Raw genomic sequence first — 17,894 nt, forward strand, 5'->3', positions numbered from 1 at the left:
CCCATCCACGGCGATCACACTACCGTGCGGGATTCCCCAGCGAGCGGCGGTACGTGCCTGACCTATCGGCGCTGACCAGTCGTCGTTCTAGGATTCCGCACGCTTGCGCGTCTCTGGCGCAGGGAGCTGCTTCAATGCGAACATTCGGCGGGAGAGCTTAAGCCGGACACCAAATTTGACGAGAGCTCAACACCACCACGCGCGCTACATACCACCAGTCATTCCGTGCGCTGCGATGAGGTAGCTCAGCTCCTAAATTCGCGCCCTCCCACTTTCCGATGCCTCGATCATAAACAATCGCCAACTTTGTGTGTTCCCTCGCTCCTCATCGGCATGGCTACCACCTATACCTGGACGACCAGGTGCCTGCCGGGATTCAGCATCTGCGCCGTGTCCGCTTTGCTGTTGTGCTCCTTCATCATTTCGCCCTACGGCAAAGGAGAACCCGGGAAGCACAATGGCGAGGCCACCCTCCCTCAACTCATCTTGTCTGGCTATACCGTCTTTTGCCATGTCATGTCGATTGTGTTCCCTATCCGCGTATGCTGGGCGATTCGCGATCTGTTGAAGAGAATGAGAACATCTGCACTGGAAGTGCCAAACACAACGAGGCATCGATCACACATGGTCAAGAGGGACAGCGGCACATTTGAGCAACCAGTACCTCTGTTTGTCATCATCTTGCCAGCCTACAAGGAAGAAGTCGCGACACTGGAGGAGACAATCCGAGTGTTGGCTTCACACACGCAGGCACGGGCAAGCTATCACGTATGTTGGACGACACCCATAATATTAACCTCGACGCTGACAAATTGCAGCTTTACCTCGCCATGGAGGAGAAAGAGGAAGGCTCTGCCTTCAAAGCAGCGGGTCTCATCAAGTCGTTCGAAGCTTCGTTCTTCCACATGAGCTACACTGTTCACCCGGCTGGGCTTCCAGGTGAAGCTCAAGGAAAAAGTAGCAACGAATCTTGGGCGGCCAAGCAGGCAACACGGGATTATCCTGAGGACTGGATCAAGCGCAACGTGGTGATCACAGTCATGGATGGTACGCCAGACATTCCTTGCAGGCCGATTTTGCTAACACATTTGCAGCTGACACCCATCTCTCCTCGCGGTACTTCACTCAAATCGCTCACATGCACACCGACCGCGTAGAGAACAACGATGCTTGTGTATATGTGCCGCCACTTGTTTTCGATCGCAACCTCCATCACGTGCCCCTTCCCGTGCGAACGGCAGATCTGATGTGGGCCGGAGCTGGCATCTCCAGCTTGTACCAGGGATCAACGATTTGTATTCCGACCTCAGTGTATTCCTTGCCAATGACCTTGGTCGAACACGTCGGTGGCTGGGATACTGGTCCAGGAGCAATTGGCGAAGACATGCACATGTATCTGAAATGCTTCTTCGCCCTATCTGGCAATCTTGACGTACGAATTGTCTATGCAGCGGCGAGTCAATGCAATGTTAGCAGCGACGAGCAAGGCTTCATGGGCTACTTTGCTGGTCTCGATGCACGTTACAAGCAAGCCACGAGGCATATGTGGGGTGCATTGGACACTGGCTACACCATTCGCCAGACTATCAGCATGCTTAGGAGACACCGAGAGTCTTCACAAGGATCGACCAATGTGCCTCTCAGCGCACCAAAGTACGCGGTATCAGAAGTGACAGCAAATGCCGTTTCAGCTGACAATGATAGTTCAAACTGGACCACGTTCTGCACGAGCACTGGCCTGCACAAATCGATGACTTCAACCACCGCGGCCACTGAGCAAGCGCCGCCGCGACCGATCAACTGGTACAATCTGTTCGTGCTCTACCACAGAATGTTTGAGGCGCATTTCTTGCCAGTCCATCTCTGCGTGATCCTCATTACGTCTGGGATTTACACATTCTACACCCCGACTTTTCTGGTGCCAACAGTTTTCAAAATGGCGCTCGACTTCTCCAGCCATTGCCGATTATTTGGCTGGTGTACAATGCTCTGCTACTTCTACTTGTACGACCGATATCATAAGCTCTGCGTCGGGCTGCGCCAAGAAGAGATGCGTCAGGCAGGCTTGCTCGAGGATATGGAGGACAATGATGGGATCACGCCAAACATCTTCCAAGTCGCCGGACTGTTCGAAGCCACATTGTTTCCTATCGGCGGCGTCCTCTTTGGCGCAATCCCTGCCATTCAAGCAGAATTGAGCCATTTCTTCACCGAGCGCCTGACTTATGTGGTCAGCTTGAAGCCTTCGCTTCCGACACTCAAGTCTGTCAACGGATCCAGACCAATGACACCGTAGGCCTTCCCCCAATACGACCCCAGCACAGCATCATTCGATGCTTCACGATACCCGATACCCGTTACCCATTTCCGCATGGCGAAGGAGGCGACTTCACTTCTGAGCATTTTCATTCCAGCACACAGCAGCATGATACCCTTATAGACATTACACATATCACCAGAAGCTAATTTGCACTTTTTCTGTTCAAGACTTTATCAGCCCACAAGAGCTACCCAACACCAGTCATTGACAAACAATACACGCAAATCCAAGGCCTCAGGAAATCCGAAAGCAAACGGCTTCAGCATTCCCGCCGTACACGGCCACGTACACCGTCGCAGATTATCGCAACTGATTCATTTCTCTCGCGACGCTGATTGATGGGTCCAAGGAGCCATTGCGGGATTTTCAATTGAAGGATTGGACTAGCTCTGGCGCTAGTACACGTACGCGCGGAAGTTTATACGAACTTCAGCTCAGCGGGACAGGGCGCAGGTACGCGTACGCAGCTGCAAGAAACACGGGACATGGCGTCAGACAAGGTTTGGGCTTGGCCATTTCCGTGATAGATGGCGTACCCACGCGGCAGCGACAATGAAAGATCCTATCGCCGCGGCCGGCAAGCCGTTGAGTCAGGTACTTAGTCTGGTATACAACGCTCGAAGAATTCGAGCGAGTTCGCGCACTATCACGTATGAGACATTGCTCCAAAACGTACGGTGAAGAACTCATTCAGTTTCAAACGAGGCTGGGTTGATTCTTTCCGCTCGTACGTAGCAGGACATTTCTCACTCCAACGTGGTGGTATCTGGTTTCCTCCCGTACCTTGGAGGTACTGCAGCGCAATCATATTTCTAACTTGAGTGCAGGTATGCGGGAAAATTTGCGCACACTGACACCATCTGGCAGCAGGTCGAACAGAGTTGGCGTCTTTTGGCGAGGCTTTCAAGAGTTGCATACATTATCTCTGTTTACACTGCAAATTGCTGGATCAATGGCAGATGCTCAAAATTTGACGAAACAACTAGTGTTCAGAATCCCATGGTACAGACTCGATTCACATTGTAGCATTGCAACAAGGCAAGCGTTAGCTCAATGTTTATTTACTTCCATACTTGAATGAACTGTCGCATGAAGGCGGCGCCGTGTCGGAATGATCGAAGTCCCGCGTTCGCTTCTCGGAGCTTATGTAGAAGCACATTGCGGCGTAGGAGGAATCGTACACTGCAGAACGAGTATTTCCAAGTCAGTTCTGCTGCGACTGCTCATGGCTAAGTGCCCTTGACTTACTGTGTCTGTATCTCCTCCAGCTGAATTCGTAAACGCGCAAGTGCGGGTGTAGTCGGAGCAATTCATATTTGGTCCACCACCGTTTTTTGCTGGTAGACAGCTGCGGTAGCCGTTTGTGCAGGTGCAATGGACTATCATGTTGTATCTGTTGCCCGCTTTTCCGCTACAGCTGGCGGAGACGTCGTAGGCTGTTGTGAGGGCGCTGAGGGAGGTGAGGAGGAGGAGGGGGGTGGCTGGGGTGAAGTGCATGGTGGCGGTCGTCTCGGGTTGGGAGTTGAAAGAAGTGGTTCAGATCTTAGGATTTAGTTGGATCGTTGGGAGAAGGAGGTTTGTTTTCAATGAGGGCCTCCGCGAGTCACTGCGTGTGCTCGCTCTTGTGTGACTGTTGAAAGCGGGCCGATGGTGTGTCTAGACCCATTGCACAGACATTGGACACTGTCATCTCACCAGGCCCGATTGATAGTCTACCGCGCCCTGTTAGTGGGTAATACCCTTGAGATTCCTCAACTGCTATTTGCGGGAGGCCTTGTAAACTGCTGATTTTGGCGGCCAAGGACTGCTCTCGGATGGACAGGTTCTGTGCGCACTATCCATCGGGGCTAGGGTCGGACTGTGGGTGGCAAAGATGACCTTTTGCTCATTCCTTGGACGACCATAGGATGACACTTGTCTTGAGCCTTGAGACAGTCGCGGGCGCTACGGTAGGGCTGGGGTGCTTGGATCCGCCGACGCTTGCCCGTTCGTATACAATTTCATTCCTTATGTTTGAGAACTTGTGATGATCCGTCCGGAAACGATGTGCTTATCTTGGGTTTCGACCTGTGTGGTGTAGCAGAATCGCCAATATACATTCTGGACAAGATGGATCACCATTGATACACAAGTTGGACGGTTTCTCCATGCCAACTGATCTCGTTCGCTTTTTCGAACAATGGGACTTCTAGTTGCGAGTGGCTGTATCTAAGTTCTCAAGCAAATTGTAAGGCTGCACAGGCCGACATCCTGCTGACGGACGACAAGCTGTCTCGGGATGAAGTGGTGTAGTTGCGATTTAGAAGGTAGAATCTGCTAGCAAGGCAACGGAATAAATTGAAAATATGCAAAGACACCGAAACTGTCTTCGTATCTGGCTTCCGATTGCTGCCGCGGAACTCGAGCCCTTGCCTTAAAGTAAGCGGGATAGACGGGATGACTGCAGCCCTAGGGTTTGCTGGAACGAAAAGGGGCTGTTCAATGGCGGGTGCGAATGTGGAATCTTGCACGTCTTGTTGTCGCAGCTGGCCTTGCAACAAAAATCGACTGCGAATGATCAGTATTAGCATGGGCTGCAAAGCGTGAAAGGATCATGGGCTACATGGTGACGCATAAGGCGATGTCGTTGCTACATGTACCTCGACGCGAGACCTACAGTGAACAGAAGTTAGCCATCGGGCCGAGACGCAACCGCGGACATTTTCAGAGCCCGAGTTGCCGCAGCCTGTTTCTGATTCGCACATTGAAACAACCAGATATCAAGACACGATCACAGACACCAGCACAACGTTTGCGGCAGCAAGCTACTCGATTGAGACCTCTGCATGTACGCAAACCCTCTTCCGACAGCCGTGAGGCAGTAGCAGAGTGGAGATGGCCCACTTCCTCGACCAAAAAGAAGAGCGACGATGAAAATTTCCACGATTGTCGAAGAGGACGAGTGCTGTGAATGCCATATCCGGACAGGCAACGATACGCTTCTCCACGTGGATTCAGGAACCCGCCACGTGTGAAGCAGCAGCCACGACCAGGAATCGTTGACCATCGAGCTGCGTAATGGGCGATCGTAGACTTTCATGTTCTCTCGATAGACAGGCATGAACTATGTCCATATGACGAAAGCATAGAGACTCGGAATTAATTGCCTTATGCTAAGACTGCTGCTGTATGGAGTTGTCTCCCGCGGCATCTGGCGGTTCCAGCCGGACTCACTTGCCAGCAGACTTGCGGGTCGGCAGAAATTTCCGCATCTGCGTAGGCACTGTATGGCCGTGCGCCATGCGGGGTCCCCCATATTCAGGCTTGACACTTCTGCAACCTTCTCCCCAGACTTGCGGAGAAGGCTGACGTTGCGTTCCTTGCCGGGTCCACTTTCAATGCGGTTCGACCACTGGCGTGTAACACGTTTACACAGGTATCGAATCTCTTGGAACAGGTACTCTCACTCGAGTATCACTCCACTCGGGCCTATCCGCTCAGCCTCGTGCGACAGCCTTTTCAGGAAGCTTTCGGCTTCTGTGGCGTCCGTTTAGGGCATTTCCGTCCGTCGTCCTTGCCCTATGCCAACTCCACATACGTTCATGGCACTAGGAGAAGCTTCGTCATTTGTGCCTCCGTGATAAGGTGTAGGTGCGTGACGAGACATAAATAATACTACTTCTCGCCTTCTTGGTGGCCAGGAGAAGAGGCACTCGAGTCATCGAGGACATCCTATTCGACAACGATTCCTCTCGCCAATCTCAAGCGGTCGCCATGGCTGAAAAGGATCCTGCCACAATGGTCGACAAAGACCTGGACGCAGTCAAGGACGAGCGTATAGAATATGTCGACGATGAACCGATCCCATACGACGATGTCAGCTACGGTCCTGGTGGCATGCGCGGACTATGGCAGTCACCATACGTCGTTGCTGCGGCTTTCCTGGCCTCGCTGGGTGGCTTCTCCTTCGGCTATGATCAAGGTGTTATCTCAATCATCAATACCATGGAGCAGTTCCATGAGCAATTTCCCCGAGCCGCTACACCTTTCGGCAAAGGCTTCATGACTGGCATGCTGGAGTTTGGAGCCTTCGTGGGAGCATTGGCCTTTCCATATCTCGCGGACAGAATTTCGCGAAAACGAGCTCTCTCAGTTGTGACGGTCATCTTCAACATTGGCGCCATCATGCAGACGGCTGCACAGGATTATGGAACACTGGTTGCTGGACGCACAATTGGTGGAATTGGAGTGGGGACGTTAGCATTGGTAAGTAGACAGGTGGTGGTTGTTCATCAGATAGTCCAAAATCTGACAACTTGTTCAAAGGGCGCACCTCTATATATCTCCGAAATCGCACCGCCAAACATTCGAGGTTCGCTGCTGGTACTGGAATCTATCTCGATCGTTTCCGGCGTTGTGATATCGTTCTGGATCACATACGGGACCAAGGATCTCGCGGGTGATATTTCTTTTCGACTCCCGCTCGGGCTCCAAATGGTCTCCGCGACGCTGCTTGCTATCTTCATCAACTTTTTCCCGTTCTCCCCTCGGTGGCTGGCGATGAGAGACAGATCCGATGACTGTTTGAAGTCGCTATCTCAACTGAGACGTCTACCGGCTGAGGACTCAAGAGTGCAAGCGGAGTTCACAGGGATCATGACTGAGGTTCGATTTCAGAATATTGTCCAGGAACGTCGACACCCAGGCATTACAGGCATCAAGCGTGAGATGTGGTCGTGGCTGGATCTGTTTCGAAAGAAGATTTGGCGTCGTCTGGTCGTCGGTGTTGGTGTCGCATTCTTCCAACAGTAAGCGATCCACAATTCACTTGCGTCAAAACAGCTTGGTTGGACGTCCTGCTAACATATTATCTTCCAATCCAGATTCAGCGGCATCAACGCTTTCATCTACTACGCTCCCACCTTATTCGAATCTCTCGGTCAAACCCCCGAAATGGCACTCATCCTCTCCGGTGTCTTCAACTGCCTCCAACTCGTCGCCGTAGCCGTCTGTTTCGTCGTCATCGATCACGTCGGCCGACGTCCCCTCGCAATCTGGGGCGGTTTCGGCTGCTGCATCTGCTACATCATCATCGCCGCCTTATCCAGCGTTTACGAAGACGACTGGAGCCAAAATTCCGCCGCAGGCTGGGCCTGCGTAGCCATGGCGTTTATGTTCATCCTCATCTACGGAGTTTCTTACTCACCTTTGGGATGGGCTCTTCCACCGGAGGTATTTCCCAACAGCATGCGATCGAAAGGTGTGGCGTTGTCTGTTGCGACGATTTGGTTGTGTAACTTTATCATTGGGGTTGCGACGCCGCCTATGTTGGATACATTGGGGTATGGGACTTACATCTTCTTTGCCGCTTGGTGTGGACTTGCAGGCGTGTGGGCATTTATTTTTGTGCCAGAGACGCAAGGGAAGACGCTGGAGCAGATGGATGAGGCTTTTGGGGATACGAGTGGGCAGGAGGAGATGGCTATTATGGCTGAGGCGCAGAGGACTGTTAGCATTGTGCCGGAGAAGGTGGTGACACCTTAGGTATACTACAGCTTTGTCTGTTTGGAACTCATGGCGGACAGCCTGTGAGTCAATCGAAATTATCCCCAAGAACATTCTGTTTCCCCACACGTCTAAAGATCTGTACTTGCCAGGCTGCCCTTTGTTCTCTTGCCCACTTTTGCTTCTCTCTCTCTTCGTCGAGGGTACAATTTCCTGGGAAGTTGGCTGCTCAATATTCTGCAAATCGGTCCGAGTCATCCTCAGGCAGTGGGAGCGGAAGTGCATTGAAGTCAAATCTATCTCTGATGATTCACATCACATAATGGTATAACCTGGTCCATCCTCGTCTACCTATTCAACTCATACTCATCAATAATCTTCTCGACCGCGATCTCCCCGACCAGATACGCAATGCTCACAGGATGGCAACTCAGCAAGAAAGGAAGTACACTCAAATCGACCACCCGTAGTCCCTGAAGGCCTTTGACCCTAAAGTCGGACAGTACACATGTTTTCTCATCTTCCTCCCTGCCCATGCTCACCGTACAAGAAGGATGCCAAGTGCTAGATGCAGCTTTCCTCCAGTACTGCAGGATATCCTTATCAGCTTCGCTTTCTGGTCCATCAACCTGGTAGTCAATGTCCTCAGCAATCGAAGGGTGCCGAATAAAAGCTAAGGCTCGCTTGGTGGCTGCTAGAGCACATAAGCGGTCAAAGGGATGAGAGAAGAATTTTGGATCGATTAGAGGTGGTGTATTGGGATCAGCGGAGGCAAGGCGGACTGTTCCTCGGGATTGTGAGTTGTGGAGGAAGACGAATAGTGTCAAGTAGTGGTTCGCAGGAGCGGATAATGCGTTTGGAGTGCAGGGTGGAATGTCTAGACTTGTCAGTATTGTGCCGTGGAGTCAGGGAATGATTGCTTATTGCTTACGACTGCTCAGTTCCCACACAGGGACAGTCTCGTTACGCAAGTAGTTCTTCACGTCCTGATCCAAGCCATCGAATTCTTCGCTATCGAGAACTTCATCAGCTTTGAAGAATCCCATGACTAGACCCTGGAAGAAGATGCTCAATGGACCCGTCCCATCTTTCAGAAATTGTTCTCGTGCTTTTTCGACAGTGTCAGCATTTGAAAAGTGCCTTGGCCAGTCCACTGCGCCCTTCTTTTGCTTCCAGCAAAAAGGAGCGGATAGATGGTCTTGAAGATTCTTGCCCATTCCAGGAAGGTGATGCGAAGTCTCGATGCCGTGTCTTGAAAGTTCGTCCGTGTCGCCAATTCCTGATAGCATCAGAAGCTTTGGAGTGCTGACTGCTCCCGCTGACAAGATGACTTCTTTCGACGCATAGACTGTGAAGAAGTGCGACGTCAGTCGTAGCCGATTCTTTGGGACGGCAGGGTACGTTACATTCTTCTCGATTCGTAGCACGAACACCGATCGCTTTCTTGTCCTTGAGAATGATTTGAGCCACTACTGTTTCAGTCAGAATCTCCAGATTGTTCGGCGGGTTCTCCAAATATGCTTTCGTGGCTGTACTCCTCAGTCCAGCTTTGGCTGTCGAAGGCACAGTCGCCATTCCCAGTGGATTGCCACTGTTGATATCTAGATTCAAGCCCAACTCAGACACCTTGGCAGCTTCCAGCTGAAGTGTCACAGGACTCTCCCAGAGACCAGGGATTGATATTCCAAGTGCTCCGTGCTTGCCGTGAAGGGTCATCTCAGGAGCTGCATACATTCTGTGCTCCTTACTGATCGTCTCGTCGAAAGCTTCAAGCTTGTCTTTCCGAAGCCTGGTTACATTATCCCACCCGAAGCTTGAGTCACCGACTAGAACTGCCCATCGTTCGTAATCGGCTTTGGGACCAACTGTGTAAGCACACATATTGATGGCACTGCCGCCTCCCAAGACTTTGCCACGAGCATAATTGATCGGTCGCATGTCGAGTGATTCTTGAGGAACGGTCTGATCAGATTCGACACTTTTCGGAAATTGTGCAACAGCTGACCAGCGTTCAGCGAGAATGTCCGCGTTTGATTCATCTTTTGCGATCCCAGCTTCAATGAGAAGAACAGAAGGCGAGGATGCACTGGAAGCGATGCGGGATGCGACACAAGATCCTGCTGGGCCGGCTGTGACAGTTTAGAAGCAGCATTGCAAATCAATATTGGGCTCTCATAACGAGATATGAACATACAACCCACGACTATGAACTCGTAAGTCTTCCCTGCCATATTCGATACGTATGTATGCTGTTCAGTTCCTCAGAACCAAGTGTGAGGTGGCCGAAAATGACAGCATTGACGGCGTTTGGCAAGCTCAGCAGGCCGCGCTGGAGTACGCGTCGCATCGATCATTCGAGCTAGTGTAGCATGACTGGGGTTGGTATTAGCTCCCTATAGCCTGCGTAGATCCGGTGAATGCAGTTCCCGTGCCTAGCGCCAAGTCATTACCAAGGCTTGTACCTAGCCTAGATCTTTGGCCTTAGTCTTGCGTCTTGCAACGGTCCCTGCAAGCCACATTAGTGGTTTCGATAGTCGTCATCCAGAATCGATCGAAGCAGAACGTGCTGTTCCGTCATCGTCGATGTTTCTCCGGAGACGTCAGCCACCCTGATTATTGCATTATTCGTTGCACATGTTCACGACCCCTCGGCCATGGCAAGTCGGCTCGTGATCCACAATTGAATCAGAATTTGAATTTTTCATCGTATCTCAGCCTTCTTTCGACCGCCATCATGGCCCGGTCTATCTCACTTGACACGATCGAAACCCGTCTCTACATCAATGGCGCTTTCGCACCCTCATCAGATGGAAACACTTTCGAGCTCAAATCGCCATACTCTCATCAGAAGATAGCAGATGTCAGCGAAGCCACTGTGGAGGATACGAACCGTGCAGTCGCTGCAGCAGTATCTGCATTTCCAAAATGGTCAAATCTGGACATTTCCACCCGCGGCTCTTACTTGAAAAATATGGCCGCATTGATCCGAGAAGCAGATCAAGAACTCGCACAATTGGAAGCTCTGTCCATGGGCCGTCCAGTGTCGACTTACTTCGATGGACTTCGTGCTGCTGAGTACTTCGAGCATTATGCCGAGGCCGCGTGGGAGGCCAAGGGTGAAACGAGTCTCAACTCTCCAGGTTTCGTCAACATCACTTTGAGACAACCGTATGGACCGGTCGCAGCCATAATTCCATGGAACATTCCTGCTGCAATGTGGGCTGCGAAGGTCGCTCCAGCTATTGCTGCCGGCTGTACCATCGTTCTGAAATCGAGCGAGAAGGCTCCTTTGACAGTAATGACACCGCTTTCCTTTGATTGTCGCTCGTGAAAGTTCTAACAGCTCTCAAGTCTGCCAAACTTGCAACGCTCGTCCATGAAGCTGGGTTTCCTCCAGGTGTGATAAATGTTCTCAGTGGCCATGGCACGCCCGCGGGATCAGTGTTGGCCTCGCACATGGATATACGGGTTATCAACTTCACTGGTTCGACCATGACCGGCCGTAAGATCCACGCCGCTGCAGCCTCCTCCAACCTCAAAAAGGTCATCCTTGAACTAGGCGGCAAATCCCCTACTTTGGTATTCGATGATGCTCGAATTGAGAAGGCCGCAGATGAGACAGCAAGATCAATTTTGCTCAACGCAGGCCAGATCTGTATGGCTGGAAGTCGAGTATACGTGCAGGAGTCCGTGGCCGAGAGGTATATTTCGACCTTCGTCAAGGTGTTTAGTACAGCACGTAAGGGTGATCCATTGCTTCCTGAAACGCAACTGGGACCACAAGCAGATAAGATTCAGTTCCATCGGGTGATGGCTTATCTTGCTGCTGCGGAATCCGGAGGCAACGGCAAGCTGTTAATAGGAGGCAAAGCCGCACAAGGAGATGGCGAAGGCGGCTACTTCATCGAACCTACTGCCTACACCGACGTGCCGGAGGATGCAACGACCCAAAGGGAAGAAATATTCGGCCCATTCGTGAATATCAATACTTTCAAGACCGAGGCGGAAGTGATTGAGAAAGCCAATGCGACAGACTACGGGCTGTACGCCTCCGTGTATACGCGAGACCTCAGTCGCGCTCTTCGTGTGTCAAAGGCACTCGAATCCGGGGTGGTAGCGGTGAACTGTACGAGTCCTACAAGCCCTCACGACGTTCCATTCGGTGGCTATAAGTTGTCTGGGCAGGGTAGGGAAGGTTTTGGTCACAGTTTGTCCGAATACTTGGAAGTGAAAAGTGTCATGATGAAGATCGACGAGGCCGATTGAAGTAATTGTGATCCGAAGATCACTTGTTGAAGCCTTCCCACCTAGAGAAATTATCCACATGAATACCCATCGAATCTAACATCCTTCCCACGCTCTGATCCACAAGTTCATCGAGGGTCTTCGGTTTCGTGTAGAATGCGGGCGCTGGTGGGAAGATAATCGCGCCAGCTCTTCGCAATGCCAGCATATTCTCAAGATGAATATCGTTTAATGGCGTTTCTCGTACGACTAGCACTAGCCTGCGGCCCTCCTTGAGACTGACATCGGCGGAACGGGCAATCAGGTCATCTCCCAGTCCGCATCGCACAGCGGCTAGCGTCTTCATACTGCAGGGGATGATAATCATGCCTCCGTGCTGAAAGGAGCCGGATGCCGGGCCTGCCGATACATCACGGGGACTATAACTCTTCGTAGCTAGTTGAGCGAGCTCCGCAGGAGTAACGGAGGTTTCGAGCTTTAAGGTTGCAGTGGCCCATTTCGAGACCACAAGATGTGTTTCAACATTAAGTTGTTTGAGTATCTCCAGCAGCCGGATAGCATAGATAGTCCCGGTGGCGCCTGTGATGCCTACGACTATCCGATGAGGGCGTGGAGCTGTGAACTTGACAGGAGTTTTGAGGCTTGGAGTCAAAGGCTCGTGAACTGGCCCAGAAGAGATTCGACGAAATGGGTATAGCGACGGGCCAAAGTGTGAACGGGCCAGCCGTGGGATCGAAACAAGTTGCCTCAGCATGATGGTGAAGTCCTTGCACATTATTGGTGGAAACTGAAAGCTTTGTGATTCTTTTCAATCGACAAATGTTTTGTTTGAAGCCGCGCGTTGTGTAAGCATCGGATATTGTGGTGGGCGCACAAAACATGGATAGTCTCGACGAGGAAAGACCGAAGTGGGCGTCGATGCCATGCACAAGTGTACATTCGAGACAGTCGCAATGGATGCTCCGAGTCTTGGCCACCTCAGATCAAGCAATGTCTCGGCAGTCTAATTCCCGAGCCCTATGGTTGCAGGAGATCGACTACAAGGGTGAGGGTCCCCTAGCCCTGTTGCATCAACTACAAAAGGCTAGGGCGATTCGCCATCGCAACATGAGGAAGCTAGTCTTACTCACTGAGGGCCGGTTTGAGGCTATGTTATCTGATCCACAAGGGGTAGCAGCGGGTTTCGGATGGACAATGTGGCCGCTTTCTAATGCATGGAAGCACATGAGCTGAGTATGGTATCAGGCGATTCTGAAACGAGCGTAGCGTTTGATGAGCATCTGGAACCACAAAGCGAATCTCGTTATCAACTGTCTAGCTCTGAGCGCGATTTGCCGAATCGCGTTCTTTTGTCTGTTAGTTGGAGAGCCGTGCAGGTCTTACCGAAGCGGTCTGAAATAGATCTTCGCTTTGCTGCGGCGTCACAGTATTGTCTGGCCTTGATAGTCCGATTATCTCGCTGCGATGCTTTCGAGACTCTGTCGGCGACCAAGCTTTCGATCCTGTGGCTCAGCATCTTCATCTTGCCGGCTTCATTCCTACAGCGAACTGCATTCTCCCGAGGATTCCCAGCTTGACTTTAGGGCATTCATTGAGCAACTACGCTACGACCAAGACCTGGTAGAAATCGACCGCGAAATTGACCCCGACCTTGAGGCTGCAGCTATCGTCCGACGAGTAGCTGAAGTCAAAGGTAAAGCACCTTTGCTCAATAACATCAAGGGTGCCGAGCCAGGCGGTCTCTTTCGTATCTTTGGCAATGCTGCTTCCCTTCGCAGCTCGTCCAAGGAACGATATGGCCGAATTGCCCGCAATTTCGGATTGAAGCCCACTGCAAGCTGGAGAGACATCTCCCAGCGAATCGCCAGAGGCTCGGATGCACCGAAACAACCTCCTCGAGTCGTGCCCACCGGACCTTGCAAAGAGAACATTTTGAAAGGCGACGAGGTCGATCTTCACAAATTACCGGCTCCCAAACTGCACATAGGAGACGGAGGTAAATATCTCCAGACCTACGGCATCCATATTTTACAGACACCCGACGGACGTTGGACGAACTGGTCGATCTTTCGAGGAATGGTACACGACAGGAAGAGTCTGGTCTGCCTCGTTGGAGGCGGCCAGCATGTTTCCATCATTCGTGATGAGTGGCTTTCGAAGGGCGTCACTGAGATCCCCTGGGCCTTAGCATTTGGTGTGCCTCCTGCGGCCAATTTTGTTGCAGGTCTCCCAATCCCAGAAGGAATGTCTGAAGCTGAATTCACCGGAACTCTAGTTGGACAGCCACTAGACTTGGTGAAATGCGAACTGAGCGATCTCTTAGTGCCAGCGAGTAGCGAAATAGTTTTCGAAGGGACCATGTCGTTAACAGAAAAGGCTGACGAAGGGCCTTTCGGAGATGCTCTGGCAGTGGTATTTCAGGGGAATAGACGCCAGCATCCGCTGTTTCGAGTGGACATGATCACCTACAGGAGAGATGCGATCTTACCGATTTCCGTACCGGGTAAGACATGTGATGAATCGGTGAGTCTAGAGAACGTGGCCAGGAATGTTGGAAATAATGACTAATACTCGTTCGTTTGAATCACAGCATACAACCGCGTCGCTGGCTTCAGTGGAAATACTTGCACTCTGTAAAAGACTCAACCTTCCCGTCTTTGATGCCTGTGTTCCTCTGGAGAGTTACGGAACCTGGTGTGCTCTGCAGATTGACACTGATGCATTGCGGGATCTCAAAATTTCTGCCCGCGCCTTCCGCGGCATGCTCGGGAGCCATCTGTTCAACAGCAAGTGCTGCATGCTCATTAATCGTCTGATCCTCGTCGGCAAGTCCGTTGACGTGTACTCCTACGAAGACATTACGTGGGCTTTAGCCACGCGTTGTCGGCCTGGAGTGGACGAGGAGATCTTTGAAGACGTTCCCAGTTTTCCGATGACTCCCTACATGAGCCATGGCAGGGGACCTCACGGAATGGGTCATAGAGGTGGGAAGGTGATCAACGATTGTGTGTTGCAGCTCGAATACGAACTGGGTTCTGAGGTGCCATTCAGCTCAGTAGAATTCGAGACCAGTTATCCTACTGCACTGAAGGAGAAGCTGAAGAATGAGTGGACGCGTCTGGGATTCGATGAGGTATGAGATTGGCTACCTCGAGACCAGAGGGATACTCTCTTCCATGATGATGTGGTTGTAAAGGGCACGAGCAGAAGCATGTACATTCAACGAGCCACTGCAGGATGTTATTTCACTCGATGGACAGCCGACCAACAAGCACCGATCTGAACACTTTGTGATGCTGACCAATGACGAATATGTCCTACATAACATAAGTCTTCATGATACACATTGTTGGCGTAACAAAGCATGACTTGTTTGCTCGTGATGTTTGATGCTCTTATTCCTCGGTAACAACGCTCGCCGTCGGCATCACTGTGTAGGTCAGTTCTCCGCCCGAGCCTTGATGAGGTTCAGGTGGAGAGTTGCAGCCAGTCAATGTAGAAGATTGTGCCTCACGCACGTGGCCGGAAGGAAAGCACTGGTCCCTCAATTCTTGAGCCGAAAACATCCACTTGTGGGAATAGCTTTCGCGCGCCCTTGGCCTCCCCCTCTCTCGCATCGACACCAGAAGTTGCATGGTCAATCTGGAACTCCCAGAGCAATCTTGCAAGAGAAAGTAAGATCGTAGCGTGAGCCATCTTTTGTGCAGGGCACGCCCTAAAACCCCTGAGGAAAGGGATCAGACCTTCTCGCTGGGCTAAGCCTTTCTCTGCCTTCGACATCATGCGCTCCGGTCTAAATTCTTCTGGCTCGTCAAAGATCTCACTATTATAGTGTACAGCATAGATACTCGTTCCAAATTCGATGCCTGCAGGAAGGAATACTCCGTCGATGATCAAATCTGACGAGGACGTTCGCCAAAAGACTCCTGGTCCAGGCGGCGCCATGCGAAGCGCCTCATCGACACAAGCTCGCAGATATGCACAGCTTTCCAATTCTGGGCCCATTGTAGGTGGCTTACTAGTAAATACTGAGCGAACCTCGTCCTGGACTTTTTGTAGAATCTCTCGATTCTGCGTGATGTAGAAAAAAGCAGCTGCTATGGTTACTGCAACCATATCACCGCCTACGTTTACCAGTCAGTCTATGTATCTCAAATGTTCGATCAGTGACACCTACCGCCACGCATCAGAGAGTAGACATCAACGTGAAGCTCATCATCATTCACATCATCTGGAAGCTCGGATTTCATCAATGCGAATATTGATCTCTTCTCTTTCGACTTCGCCTGTGCAAGACAGAATTCGCATAGATCGAGGAATCGTTTGCTTTCTTCGTGAAACTGCGGGTAGCTCAAACGTTCGGCTTCCATGAAGTATCCAATAAAGCGGAAAAGAGATGGCCAGGCCAGCTGAAGGTACATGTGTCGGTTGCCGCGCTCGAGAGATTCGGTCATCCATCGATAGGTGGGATCCTGCATTGTTTGGAACTTCTCGCCGAACATGGATTGGGAGATGACGTCCAGAGCGTAGTAAAAGGCTACGAGATCCTCATTAGTTCGACTTTCCGGCTTCGCAAAGGCCTGTATTGAGCAGCCTACCAATTTGACTGAGATCGTGCGGCTTGCCGTCTCTGACTATATTCGCCAAGAGTTCTACATTGCTTTCCACACTGGCATGATGTATCTCGAGTGCTGGCTGTGCCGTAGCCGGACGAATTGTCTTCTTTTTACGAGCGGCCCAGGCAGGGTCTACGCAGTTGAAGAGGCTGGGAATCTTCTGTCGTGTCCAAGGATGAGACTGGTACCCATTACTTTTGCGAATAGTGCGGTCGTTGGTATAGATTGCTAGATCAAGGCTCAGTTAGGTTTTCAAGAAGCTGGGAAAACATCGAAGCGCACCATGCACGGCCGTGATTGTGTTGAAGACTACTCTATTAGGCCCACTACGGTAGACCGGCCCTGCGCCTACGTCAGTTTATACTCGAGTGGCATGGTATCAGTTTGTTATACCGTATCTTCCGTGACAGTGCAGATGGTCTAGGTGAAGATTCCCCTTCCAAGCATGATAGAGGAATCTTGCGTTGGTGAACTTCGCCAAGAATGGTCCAGGAATTGCTGCTAGCGGATGCGTCACAGTTCTGTACAGAAACGCCGCCGTAAGGAGCACCAAAATAACGAGGACCGATGCATACTCGCTTTCAGACTGAGCCGAATACATCATAGTGATAGCTAAGCTGAATGTCTCGATGCGAAGGCACTCTAGACACAATTTTTAGTATTTATTGCACAGCTCGATTGCACAATAGCCTCTGCTCTGCAACATTGTGCCATGTCTCCGTAGCAGACCCCTTGTCTACGTCGCGGTTCCCTTGCACATCGACCACTGCTCTCCAGATTAGTCCCAACTCCCTGCAGACCTTGACGACCTGAAGCTGTCGTCAAGCACCATCGATTCGCTACACGGGTGTAGTCACTCAAGCTGTGACTAACCAGGGCTTGCATCGTCCACTTCGAACTAGAGTAGCACGTGTAGACACGCGTCACAGTAGTAGAATGATCGACGGCCAACGATGCGGCGAACTACGCTAGCGTGGTGCCAATTGCGCGTTCTGCAGATGTAAGACATACTTGTTTCGGAAGTTCTGGCCCACCACCTTGGCGATGCATATGATTCTTGCCATGTAGACTAGAACGACTGACGCAAGTCACCGGCAACATCGCTCCAAGTCGTTTGGTATCGTCTCGGTGACATTTCACCGGTGGGAACACCACCTGTTCGACGTTAGTCATTAGGCAGTACTCGCATCTCCTGCACGGTGCTTCATCGGCAGACACACCACGTATTC

The 17,894-nt window shown here is 51.3% G+C and overlaps 6 protein-coding genes across 6 annotated transcripts; 4 read left to right on the forward strand and 2 right to left on the reverse strand.

The window, feature by feature from the left end:
* Positions 1-333: 333 nt before the first annotated feature.
* Positions 334-2,659, forward strand: CKM354_001136300 (uncharacterized protein; the record flags this gene model as incomplete). Its single annotated transcript, XM_044806847.1, has 5 exons — positions 334-768; positions 819-1,047; positions 1,095-1,653; positions 1,705-2,292; positions 2,488-2,659. 5 exons carry the CDS (start codon positions 334-336, stop codon positions 2,657-2,659), a joined length of 1,983 nt encoding a protein of 660 aa, XP_044662782.1.
* Positions 2,660-6,073: 3,414 nt separating this feature from the next.
* Positions 6,074-7,843, forward strand: CKM354_001136400 (uncharacterized protein; the record flags this gene model as incomplete). Its single annotated transcript, XM_044806848.1, has 3 exons — positions 6,074-6,565; positions 6,626-7,107; positions 7,183-7,843. 3 exons carry the CDS (start codon positions 6,074-6,076, stop codon positions 7,841-7,843), a joined length of 1,635 nt encoding a protein of 544 aa, XP_044662783.1.
* Positions 7,844-8,151: 308 nt separating this feature from the next.
* CKM354_001136500 (uncharacterized protein) lies at positions 8,152-10,035 on the reverse strand (the record flags this gene model as incomplete). Its single annotated transcript, XM_044806849.1, has 4 exons — positions 8,152-8,681; positions 8,736-9,152; positions 9,211-9,933; positions 9,999-10,035. The coding sequence occupies 4 exons, from the start codon at positions 10,033-10,035 to the stop codon at positions 8,152-8,154; spliced, it is 1,707 nt and encodes a 568-aa protein (XP_044662784.1).
* Positions 10,036-10,538: 503 nt separating this feature from the next.
* CKM354_001136600 (uncharacterized protein) lies at positions 10,539-12,070 on the forward strand (the record flags this gene model as incomplete). Its single annotated transcript, XM_044806850.1, has 2 exons — positions 10,539-11,099; positions 11,156-12,070. The coding sequence occupies 2 exons, from the start codon at positions 10,539-10,541 to the stop codon at positions 12,068-12,070; spliced, it is 1,476 nt and encodes a 491-aa protein (XP_044662785.1).
* Positions 12,071-13,513: 1,443 nt separating this feature from the next.
* Positions 13,514-15,188, forward strand: CKM354_001136700 (uncharacterized protein; the record flags this gene model as incomplete). The annotated part of the gene is made up of 2 exons (XM_044806851.1): positions 13,514-14,572; positions 14,640-15,188. The coding sequence occupies 2 exons, from the start codon at positions 13,514-13,516 to the stop codon at positions 15,186-15,188; spliced, it is 1,608 nt and encodes a 535-aa protein (XP_044662786.1).
* A 371-nt stretch (positions 15,189-15,559) lies between these two features.
* CKM354_001136800 (uncharacterized protein) lies at positions 15,560-17,269 on the reverse strand (the record flags this gene model as incomplete). Its single annotated transcript, XM_044806852.1, has 5 exons — positions 15,560-16,173; positions 16,227-16,586; positions 16,648-16,893; positions 16,948-17,007; positions 17,059-17,269. The coding sequence occupies 5 exons, from the start codon at positions 17,267-17,269 to the stop codon at positions 15,560-15,562; spliced, it is 1,491 nt and encodes a 496-aa protein (XP_044662787.1).
* Between the last annotated feature and the right edge of the window lie 625 nt (positions 17,270-17,894).

Source organism: Cercospora kikuchii, assembly GCF_019650295.1.
Source record: "Cercospora kikuchii DNA, contig_00008, whole genome shotgun sequence".
NCBI lineage: Eukaryota > Fungi > Ascomycota > Dothideomycetes > Mycosphaerellales > Mycosphaerellaceae > Cercospora > Cercospora kikuchii.